The sequence below is a fragment of the Rhyacophila brunnea genome, unplaced genomic scaffold (genome assembly GCF_057557595.1).
Source record: "Rhyacophila brunnea isolate RB1 unplaced genomic scaffold, BYU_Rbru_1.0 scaffold_4, whole genome shotgun sequence".
In the NCBI taxonomy this organism is placed as follows: Eukaryota; Metazoa; Arthropoda; class Insecta; order Trichoptera; family Rhyacophilidae; genus Rhyacophila; species Rhyacophila brunnea.
Window position 1 is genome coordinate 10,110,520 of NW_028233068.1, and position 12,570 is coordinate 10,123,089.

General features: G+C 33.4%; 1 protein-coding gene across 1 annotated transcript; it reads right to left on the minus strand.

The window, feature by feature from the left end:
* Nucleotides 1-8,297: 8,297 nt before the first annotated feature.
* On the minus strand, nt 8,298-12,251 carry Prosalpha2 (proteasome alpha2 subunit). Its single transcript, XM_085953617.1, has 6 exons — nt 12,195-12,251; nt 11,913-11,989; nt 10,797-11,052; nt 9,691-9,846; nt 8,736-8,832; nt 8,298-8,562 (listed from the first exon to the last, which is right to left on the minus strand). Exons 1-6 carry the CDS (start codon nt 12,233-12,235, stop codon nt 8,485-8,487), a joined length of 705 nt encoding a protein of 234 aa, XP_085809743.1. The 5' UTR covers nt 12,236-12,251; the 3' UTR covers nt 8,298-8,484.
* Between the last annotated feature and the right edge of the window lie 319 nt (nt 12,252-12,570).

Below are 12,570 nucleotides of genomic sequence, written 5' to 3' on the forward strand. Positions count from 1 at the left end.
AAGTTAGAATAGTTCTGCATTCAGCTGACGATGTATTTATTATCTTGCAGTTGGCAAGATTGCGTGCATAAATCAAACAAGTTTGGAAGCTTCCGAATTGTGATGATTTATTGCGCGCAAGTAAGATTATTTTCAATCTGCGCCTGCGCAGTAGAGCGATAGGGGGTGAACATGCCGGTAAAAAAACAAACTACTCTTTTTGGGCTTAACCGATTTTCAATACAACCTGTCAGATAGTAGTATAAAATGACAACCTCACGTCTCGCTTACTCTTGAAGAATGAGATTGGAGAGACAGTCAGCACTGTTACGTGTTAAAAGTTATTGTCATGATAGTTTAAAATAAGCACGATTGCCGACAGTAACTCCATGCACGTGTACAGGCACTATTATCCATAACAAGAAAATGTACGTGTTAACATGTATTATCCTGCAGTTTCAAGATTGCTTGCATGAATCAAAAAAGTTAGGAAGCTTCTGAATTTTCATGAACACCTGCGCTGTAGAACGATAGAGGCGAGCCTGTCGGCAAAAAAACGAACTATACCGTGGAAACTTATTTTGAGGTTGACCGATTTTTACGACCTGTCATATAGTACCATAAAATGACAATATTGTGTCTCGCTTACTCTTGAAGAATGAGATTGGAGAGACAGTCAGCACTTTTACGTGTAAACAGTTACTATCACGATAGTTTAAAATACACACCATTGCTGCCAGTAAATACATGCACGTGTACAGGTGCTATTATAATATGTATCAGTTCTCAATCCAAAGATATTAGTAAACAACTTCTTTCACAGAAACGGAGCCTAAATATTGTGAATACAATGGTGAATAGACCACATGGATCTGAAAAACGATATTGTTTGATCAATATCAAATTTTCTGGCGGTGAAGAGAAGTGATATGTTGATAGGAATATAGTTTTATTAAAGACAGAAAGCATTAACTCATTAAAATTCATTAATCGCAAAAAGGACTTTAAGAAAAAAGACTCAAAGCGTTCTCCCACGTAGATTTTTTTATGATTTAATAACACTTTTTCTACATTATAAAGACTAACCTTTATGGCAAACATAATATACAACATGTTATAAGACCTGTATTTTGTATACGCAGAACGCATTAGGTCATTATCATGCTTTCTATCAGAATAAAAAAATAACAATATAATTTTAATAATGTTTCTATTTTCTCACCATTATATCCTATGCCTTTGTGCGTTTTACCAGAACGTAGAGCGTAAAATTGTATACATTTTGGCATTTAAAACAGAAAAACTGAAATAATGCGTTCTGTCAGGTCTGCGAATTTTCGCGGTTTTTTTTTTTATGAAAATCAACAAATTTCAATCACGAAGTTAAAAATGATATAACTTTTGAACCTATCGATGTATTTCAATAAAATTTTCAGAAAATACTTAAAATACACCAATGCATCAAATTGTGTAATTTATTCAACACTTTACAACCTCTGGCCCGCGTTCCATAAAGGTAAATTATATAATTTGTAAATTTTTGTAAATTATTTATTATAATATGTTATTAGATTAGTTCAATTTGTTAAATATAATGTAAAGGAAACAGCCTATTGAAATAAAGCAATCTCAATATATTATATTTTAATTAAAAAATATTCAAATATGAAATGTTTTACACCGCTATAGAATACGTATCAATCCATTTTTAGCACTAGCTACTCACATCTCTGATTGTGATTATCAAATAAAATAACAAAAACTTCACAGACTGTGAAGTGTTTGAAAATAAATGCATATTCATTCCCGAACGAACACTTATTTCTAATTTATTGGTTTTATGTCCGCTTATGCCTAGCCGATAGCAGCAGTGCAGTGGCGTGCATATTTTCGAGTAAATTCAATTAAATACAATGCACGCATATACATTCCCACCGCTTATTACAATTTGGTATTTTTGTAGGTATCGAGACAAGCCAATAACAGTGCAGAGGCGTGCATAAAAAAAAAATATAAGGTGAGTTAGGGTAAGTGCGGCATATAAATTGACTAGATGACCTTTAAGCTGATGTTGAACTTAATCGTTTGTAATATCTCTTCGAAATTTTTGTTGACTGTTCATCAATAATCTCTTTTTCCACTACCATATTCATTAGATGTATATTTTGCATGATTAATTATAATAAAAACGTTTTAAGGAAACAAGGCGAGTAGACGCTCTTACCCCCGCATTTGGGGTAAGAGCATCTAGATAAATTATTTCTCATAATTATTACCAGTCGAAAAATATATCAACCTCAGGATAATATAATATTTTAAGTGCAACATTTTGATTGTTTATGGTGGTAAATTTCCTTAGGGAACAGAAGATATTAAATAAAATCAAAAAAGTTGGGGAAGTGCGGCATATGTAGCACTAGTGATGTGACTGGTAAAATAAAATAGGTAACTCATTATTTTTAAAATATTTTATTTGCTGAATAATTTGAGATATAGGTAGGTACAATGTAAAATTCAACATGTTCACAGTACATAATACTATAAAAAAAATTCTTTTTTATTTTTATTGTACCTAATTACACAGTTGCCGCCATCAAAATGCATTTTAAATATAATTTTTCCCCTTCGTCCTGTAGTAGGTGTCAGTAGTACCAAAATTATATGGTCATGGCCAATTTCGTATATATATCCTCTACTTTAGGGTATGAAAAATTATTGGCCCTCCCATGCGATTTTCTTACAAATTTTACAGTTTTATTGTCCAATTTCATAATTTTTCCAATAAAATGTTTTTCACACTTTTTCGCAAGGCCACAAGTATTTCTTTTAGTTGACTCACTGGTGGAATTTAATGGAATATCAGCATTCCACATTTCATTAGTAATTACAACCCCTTCCTCCATTTGAAAATCGTCAAGCAAATTGTTCTAATAATCTTCTTCGAATATCGAGGGTATACTGACAGAACGCATTATTTCAGTTTTTGCTGTTTTTAATGCCAAAATGTATACAATTTTACACTCTACGTCCTGGTAAAATGCACAAAGGCATAGGATATAATGGTGAGAAAATAGAAACATTATTGAATCATATTGTTATTTTTTTATTCTTATAGAAAGCATGATAATGACCTAGTGCGTTCTGCGTATACAAAATACAGGACTTGTAACATGTCGTATATTGTGTTTGCCATAAAGGTTAGTCTTTATAATGTAGAAAAAATGTTTTTAAATCATAAACAAATCTACGTCGGAGAACGCTTTGAAAAAAAAATTAAAGTCCTTTTTGCGATTATCTCAGAACTTGTTTTAATGAGTTAATGCTCTCTGTCAGTATACCCTCGATATAAGACCTTTACCTATAAAAATCGACAACATTTTCCTCTTCGGAAGAGGATTTCCATTCAGATCACTCTCCTCTGATCCACTGGTTGTAACTGATTTTTTTTTAATTTCTTAAACGTTTTTTGTAAAAAAAAAAATTTGTTTGAATTTTTGTCTTAAACACTTTGTCTTAAACTGTTTTTTGGTTAACCGATGTTTTCAGACGGTTCAAAACATCGTCATAGGTAATTATTATTTCTGCTGCTTGATTTTTAAAATTTTACAGGATCCTCCCTTTTTATCGGCAAAAACAGTTTTTTTATATCAGTTGTTCCTACTGGTTTTATTATTTGACAATCCAAAATTTGTATTCGCTTATTAGATTTTACTGGTGTCATTCATTCATTAGAAGTAGAAGGTGCTTGAATAAATATGTTAGTTTCCTCGCCAAATATTGAAGAATCTGTTGATTTTTGATGTGTTAATTCATCCGCAGATTGTGTCATTGCAAATGATCCCTGATCAATACAGTGCTCATAATCAATTAGAGTTTCCGTAATATTTTTACTGTCAATCATAGGGTCAAACTTGTCTTAGCCTATAACATTTCGATTAAATGGCTGAATCCTCCCTTTTTAAATCCGTTATTTGGTAGTCAAGTTTTTTCTAGGTTTCTGCGATTATTCTTGAAAATTCATTTTTGGGCAGTTTTGAGCCTACGTGTACTTTGTCATTTAACTAATGATTCATCCCAAGCATCTTTCAGGAGGCAATTTTAAAACTGTGACATTATTTCGTCTCTGTTCTGGCAGAACACACTAACTGAAAAATACTGGTTTTGAGTAATTTGACTTTGAAGTTGTTAAAATGTTTGAAATAATGGTCTATCATGTGAGATTATTAAGTAATCGTAAAAAGGATGACTTTAAAATAAAGACTGTTTATTTATTAAGAAGGTTTCCAGACGGTAAAGTTTGAAATAAGGAACATTTTGGTACTAACTCAATATTTCATTTTTTCGAATTAGTGTCTTCTGCCAGAACAGTGACGATTTTTTCTTGCTTCTTCTATCAAGTTGTCAGTCAAGTGTGACGTATGACCTCATAAATCAATAATAAAGGCCGAGATGCTCCTATTTCTGTAAGAAAATAAAAGTTTTTTCGCTCTACTGAAAAGTTAACATTTTACATTTAGTGTGTTATTCCATGAAGTACCTATTCGGATATGTGATATGCACTGCACGGTAGGTGTTTAATCTGTGGCCTCATATTTTAAGTAATGTACTGTATGAATCTAGAGGTTGTATTAAAAAATGTTTAGGTACCATAAATTACAAATTCAATACATTTTTTATTGCAAGGAACATCACTAGCCAAAAACTTGTCCATACAAAAAAATAGAGTATATGGGGTAAGAGCATCTGACACTCTTATCCCATGCTATATTTTTGGTGGGGTAAGTGCACCTAGTTCAATAAAACATAATCATATGCATTGATCATAAATCTTACAGTCGGAACACAAATCACAATTTAAAACAAAGGTAGTCACCAAATATCACCTTCTTAGCACGAAAGATTGTTGAGATACGATTGATTGAAAAAAACATGTCCAACTTGATTTTTGACTTCAAACAAACGTCAAACTCTTAGTTGTCATACTGGACACATCAAACATTATTATGATGCCATCTTTGGGTGTTGGCATACATTTATGTATTTGTAATAGATTCCTATCGACGGCAGTAATTGCATTCATTGCAGTAAAAAGTTATTTAACCTATATGCTCTTCCCCCGTAGACGCACTTACCCTAACTCACCTTAACAAAATCTATGAGCAATAGATTGTAAAACAAACATCTAGGGTAGGGTGGTACAAGAGCGCGCAGTTTTGGGTTTCAGAATTTGTGCAAATAAAACTATACATTTTAGGAAAACAAAAATAAGTTTATTTCAACTCTTGGTTATCTATCTGTTACAAGAAAAAATACGAATCGTCCGACTCTCACCTATAACAACACATAATAAAAAAAGTAAAAAAACTTAATGTGCGCATTCGTGTGCACCCTGCAGCTCAAGAGTGCGCAGGAAGGTGTACACCCGTGCGCAGACACTATATGATGGGATAATCAGTGGCAAAGATCACAAATATAATCTCCAGATCCCAAATAACCAGTGCATCTCTCGTGTCACTATTCTTGGCATATTTTGCACTGAATCCAGTCCTCTACCATTGGCTCCTTAAATATTTCTCCGCAATCTGGGCATATCCAGATCTTCTTCTTTGGAGCATGCTGAGGTTTTTTTAATATGTTGCTTAAAGGCGCAGGCTTCTTCTTCGGCTTAGTATTTTTAATTGCTTTATCTTCTGGACATTCTGAAATCAAAACTGTAAACAATAATAACAGTACCAATTAACGTATCGTGCAAGAGTGCGCGCGTACTCTTGCACATTTCGTCCCAGCGCACTCATGCACAGCAGGCGAACATTTCGTTAAAAACATACTACTATCGCCATCTAGGGCAAACTGTCAAACTTTTGTCGTGTAACTGCTAATTAAGTAGATTTGTAATATAAATAATAATACAAGAACACTTTATTGCAATGAACCTCCATGTGAGAGAGTTTCCAGAACAGTTAAATATTATAACAAACAAGCAAAAAAACGATTTTGTTACCTGGAATCGTAAATAATCGCGTAATTACACACAGCTCGCGATGGCGACACATCACAACTTCACGCTAGCATATAGCGACTGAATTTATCAGCTAACGTCAAATGCGGTAAGTTTAAATCGAATGCATACTCTTGCACACTCCGCGCTCTTGTACCACCCTACCCTACATTCTACAAAAATATTTGAATCAACACTCAACCTTATGGATAATACCTTTAGATAACTGGCTAGGCACGAAATAATTATTGTCACATAATAATATAGTGTACGAGTAGATTTAAAACAAATTAAACACTCAAACTGAAATTATTTGAAATAGTTTATAAAACTATGAATGTAAAATGAACTAATACACTTTTTTTTTAAATGATACGAAGGAAAGCAATTACCAATATGTAGAGGTACTTTACACTCTTTGGACATGTAAATAGTTTCTTTTCGTTTATGGGAGGAGCACACTTTACACTTTCTTCTTAAACGTTTATTAGTTGCGGAAATCCTGATTATTTGATGTTGTTTTATACTGCCAGAGAGTCTTTATAATGAAGTAGGTGAACTGGTTCTATGGGTTGAATGTGTATCAAAAGATGTAGAAGGTGCATGCGTTTCCGCAACATCACTTGATTCAGATGTCTGTGTATCCTCGATCCAAACTTTATGTTCAACAAAAAATCATAAAATTTAATTTTTCATTATTAGTGAAATGTAAATAATGCAATATTTTAAAAACCGATTACGTGGCATAGTTTTCGAAAATATGGGAGTCTATAAGTGGATTTGTCGACCAATAAGACTGTAGAGTCGCTTTTTTGACAATGCCCATTATTATTACCAACCTGAACCACTTTTTTAACTCCGACATGGTTATGTCCACTCATTTTTTAGATTTAGCTTCAGGACTTAAATTATCAGTGTCAAATGTCACTCCTGACAATCCTTGAAATGGCTTGTTGTCTCTCGGCGGATCATCATCGTTCCATCATTGTCGGCCGCAGTTTCTGAATCCTCAGAATCACTCGCGAAATATGTTGTACGTGGGCGTGTTCTCAAAAGAGCAAATGAGTCTGCTTCAATATCACTAAAATTTCCAATATCTTCACAGTCACTGGGAATATCTGACATACAGTCCGCATAGTTTTCCTCTAAAAACGATTGGTCCTCCATTTTAAAAAGTTTTTTTGGAGATAAAACTAATAAAAAAATATATATCCTAGCTAAAATATACTGAGATTAATTATTTTTTCAATGAAATTAGTGCAATAAATATAAATAATAGCTATTATTTAACGCGATAAAACAAGTTCACATTTATAACTGTTCTAATTTTCAAGATAAAATTTCTATCATGGATGATGAAGCATGGTGGACGTTTCACACATCAAATAGCACGCAATTTCATAGCTAAAAATCGCATTCATTTAAAAATAAAAAAAAATTCACCCGCCTAGAAATGCGCTTGTAACTAATTAAAAAAAATGGTATTGGTACAAAAAAAAATATTTTTTTTCCATCGTGATTTTACTTCTTGCACATGTCATTCAACCATCTGTCGATAGATCTTACAAGCAAATATTAATTATCATATTTATTTTTCACAGTAAAGATATGCATAAGTAAAAACGCTACGTTGGCGTCGCTGGACCGGAATGTTCGGCTCGCAAAAGACGCCAATGTGGCGGTCGCGGACCGAAAAGTGTTAATTGCTGGCAGGTATTAGCATGATGGTACCCAGTAAACTGCCAATTTCTATGAAAAAATAAAACCTTACAATATATCTTTATTGGAAGTATATTAAATGTATATCAAAAAGATTTGTATTTCCGTTAAGTAGTTCACCGTGATTCCAAGAGATGGCAAACGCTCATTTTCAATGGCCAGTCTTGAGCGTACAACATTGTAGAGCCCGTAAATGCGCTTGTGGCAAACATCCAGTTCATAAGAACTAAAATTTCAAATGCCTATGTCCAAATTTTATTAATGTGTGTAGAAATCGCAATTTCAAAGTTAAGTTGTTCCACTATATATACTAACATTTGTAGATATGTACTGTCTCACAGGCTGGATAAAAAGAAATTGTAATTTAGATATGAAGATTTTGTTACACTTTTTTGCATGTAGAGTTTGAAAAGTTGAACCAAATTTAGCACTTGCTAAAATAAGTTAACGCATTCGCTGCTGAATAGATAATGAGATTTTAATTGCCCCCTTTAAAATGCACGTTAATTACATCAATCGGCCGCCTGGTCATTACGCGCCGTGTGCGTCTTCCGCGTCTAAAGTATTAAGAAAATGGAGATGGCAATTAAAACATAATGAGTAAATTTTATAATATTTTAATTGAATTAACATTTTGACTTGCAATTAATAATACAAAAATTTCCATCCTTATATGTTATAAAACTCAAAAATAGTCTCTGAATTCACTGCACTGCTATTTTGCGAACCACAACACCGCAGTGGCCATCTTGTACCAGACATGTTACGATCGTGGGGGCGATCTACTCTTAGATGATGTTTGCGAGATAATCCTGGACGTGTGTAGGCTCTAACCGTCTGAAACCGCTTGCATCGCAAATACCAATCTGGAAATCAAACATAACAAATGAGGTGGTGAGGATCGAACGAATGCGAATATTTCATTAACTTCAAAGTTAAGAGTTTTATTAATTATGCTTCCAATTTGCTGTCAAGTGATTTTGCAGTTAGTTATATACATTATATATTTTTACAAATTAAATGAATATCCATTTTGTACCTGAATATTTTCTGCCGTCATCTGCCCCTCGAACCCTTCTTTGAGTGTGAGGATTGCCGTGTGAACTGCGTCGTCCAATTCAAGATCTTCGCTATATCTACAGAATAAAATCACAGTAAAAATCAGTAAACGTATATTTGAAAAGCAGTAAATAATATAATTCAATCACTTCAAATTCCAATTATAACCGGTGAAGAATTTTACGATGCAATTCTGTAAAGCTTATTAAATGAAAATATCTGTCAAAACTTCTTCGAGACGAAATAAACTGAAACCAGGTCTCAATTAAAGTTTGTGTACACAAGTTTTATTTTATTTGATGTATTTCGATAGTAAAAGAAGGCATATTTGCAGATAAATAACATTTAGTGTTGCATGGTTTCCGGAACGAGCAGGCTGCACTAGGTGTGACACATCTTAGCTTTCTATTTTATTAATGAAATTTGATAAATTTTGGAAGTTCTTTAATACATACAGATAAACATTAACATTAGATCAAAAATTTTGGAGTCTATGACAAGCAACACTATTCTAGCTAAAGTATAATCTGTTATTTTTACCGTTATGACAACATTTTCCCATATTTCTAGCTTGTTATCATCAGGCATGTCAAGACCTTCAATTCAAAAATTGACCAAGCTTAATATTGGTGAATTCTATGAAAAAATTCTCCGAAATGATGTTGAAATATATATTGTAATCCGACTTTAAGCCATTGAATCGACGGCGAACATAGCATTAAAATGATGTAGGTAACTTGTTATCGACTAATCAAAATATAACCAACAAAACGAATCATAAATTTATAATATCTACATAGAAAACCAAACAGTATAAAAAAAATTGAATAATACACTTTAAATCTATTCCATGATTATTAGAAGTTAATTGTTAATTAGTAAGTTGGGTTTGAAATTTTTTAACTAACAGTACATTAGCTAGTAATTGACGTTACCTTTTCTCCAAGAAAGTCTTTCCATTGATGTGGTTCTTTCCCATTGCGGTGGCCTTCCACGCAAAGTAGGCGCCTGACGGATCACATTGGAACAAGTATGGCCGGCCCGTATCCCAGCCGCAGATCAGCAGTGATACTCCGAAGGGACGGACACCACTATCAAAAAATAAAGAGTAATTATTTGACAATCCCACTTAGTAAATTTGTAATTGTTCTTTTTTAACTCACGTATGAGGCACATATTTCCAAATAACGAATTCCACTATTCAATATTCATGGTAAACTGCTTCATGTTTCAAGCATAATTATTTGTTTTAACGTTTGTTCCTTTTTTCTATCCAATTTTTAAAAATTATACCAACAAACTATATTCATCATCAACCGGGGCCGATCCACTGCTGGATGAAATCCTCCCCTAGCTTTCTCCACTCTTCTCGGTCCCTAGTTCTTTGCTGCCACGTACATCCACCAAACTTTATGAGCTCATCTATCCAGCGGGTTTTAGGGCATCCCTGTGGACATTTAATGCCCCTTGGGTACCACTGTATGATGGCATTTGTCCAGCGGTTGTCTATATTATAAACTATTTTTTTTTATTCAATGAATAATTCACAAGATTTGAGAATGTAACATTCTTTTATTGAACATAAATACTTAGAAACTAGATTTTGACATGCAAAACATGAAAAAACAATTATTTATGTAAGAATACATATATTAGCAATATTTAGATATTAAAAAAAACAACGTAATAAGAAGAGTGAATACAAAAAGTACATGGAAGTACACGCAATGAGTTGTGTGAAACACAGTAATTGCCAACCCCATTGGTGTATAGAGAAATATGGGATAAACTTAAACACATGTAAAAGAATATGTTATTTTCAATAGTTAAGTCTATATCATACATATTATGTATTAAAGTTTGTCACGTAAACAAAATGCACATTCAATATCGGTAATATTTTAGACGAGCTTTTTATTACAGTGGAACCTTGATTATACATGTTTATGGAATACGTGTTTCCCCATTATTTGCATGTAGTTTTCTTTCATGTATATTTTAGTAAATTTAATTCCTATAATTCGATAAGCATTCATCTCACCCTGATTGTGTATATTCCTGCATTTGTGCGGCGACCCTCTGGACAAGCTGTGCGGTGGGAATATCATGGCCGTACACCAGCTTGTACTGCTGTGCCATCTTTCTGGCCCTCTTGACAAGGAGTCGATAGTCAGGGCCCATCCCGGAGTATACCATACCGGCGAACTCGGTAACCATCTCTACTTTGTTCACCGAGGCCGGGCAGAACAGCACTGACTTGTGCTTATTTTCTGTCGCTATCACTACTCCATTGCTGGCTAGAAAACAAATACCGTCAATATTATCACGCATTCCATTTGAAGATTGTAAAGGTGATTGACATCAATTATAAGATCATCAAATGAAGGGTGAGTACAATACCAGTACCACTTTTGATTTATCAGTTTTGCTTCAGCGGATCTATTCCAACTACGTAACACCATAATAGCTTAAAATTATTTTCCTGAATCTGAGAGAACTTTATTTTACAAATATTATATACACATGCGAGCTATTGTAACATATCACTGAACAACAAAATCAATATAATAAATATGTTGTATTCAAACAGTTAATTATTCTGGGATATGAACTGTCAGGCGTGATCTTTTTTAACACGGGTACAGATGGCCGCACAACGTACTTGAAAGAGCGACATATAGTACGGAAATTACAGACATTCTTGAGATGCAGCAATTTTCAAAATTCACACTAACATTGCGATACCAGTGTCACCGAGTAACGCCGCCAAGCCAAAGTTGGCGTATTAATCGTCCGCAAGCTAGCTGTGAAACGTCATTGATTACACGAAATATTTTCAACCAATTGCAAAGGCTAGAACTTCACCGTATTTTCTTTCGGTGTACCAACTCACAATTTCCGGAATAAAAACCGAGTTTGACTTATGAATTTGTGAGGAATAAAACATTTCAAGCTATATAAGAATTCTTCAATTATTTTTGAGAAGATAACTGACAATAGCAGTTATGCGGTGTTTCTTTATTAAAACGCATGAGTACTGCTACAGATTCAACAGTATTGAGTTGAAAATATTGGCCAGTCATGATAAAATACTAGCATTAACTACCACTTAACCTAAAATATACATTGTTTATTTTTTACATATTATGGGACTCACCTTTAATTCCAACTGATGGAGCGCCTCCAGCTACTGCCGCTAACGCATATTCGATTTGTACAAGCTTTCCAGAGGGGCTAAAACAAAGTAAAATCAGTTATATTACAAATGAAATGTCAAAAATTGGTAAGGATGACAAGGCATGACCGATGTACCATTTATACAATTATGATCCATACGTAAATAAATTCATACGCTAGGAGGAAAATATAATAAACAATGTATGTTTGCGACGATGCATAATTTCTCAAATATATATAATAAATACAATAATATAGGTACCTGAAAGTTGTGAGAGAAAAACTATACCGCTCGGACGCCATGATTACAATGCAATATGATGGTGTTGGTGAAACTGAAATATCATAAATAATAAATTATTTCATTTTATATCTTAGAACGTTATACCGACCCCATACCATTGCCCGGTTATTTCATGTCCACAAACAGGTCTACATAACACCTAGTTCATATAATATTATATGAATCTGAATAGATTTTTATTTTAGGCTCCATAAACAGGTAATAGAGTTGAATATTAATAAAGTATGGAATTAATATAATAAATATTGCCGACTGAACATGATTGCTATTGCAATAAATTATTAGTCTATGGACATTGGATTGCACAGCACCAACACTGGTTATGTTTAATATT

Coding starts and splice junctions, on each gene's coding strand:
- Prosalpha2 (XM_085953617.1), bottom strand. CDS start 12,235: ATGGCGTCCGAGCGGTATAGTTTTTCTCTCACAACTTTCAG. Junction 9,847..10,796: donor CAGGAATATACACAATCAGG/GTGAGATGAATG, acceptor ATTTTTTGATAG/TGGTGTCCGTCCCTTCGGAG. Junction 8,563..8,735: donor TGACGGCAGAAAATATTCAG/GTACAAAATGGA, acceptor TTTGATTTCCAG/ATTGGTATTTGCGATGCAAG.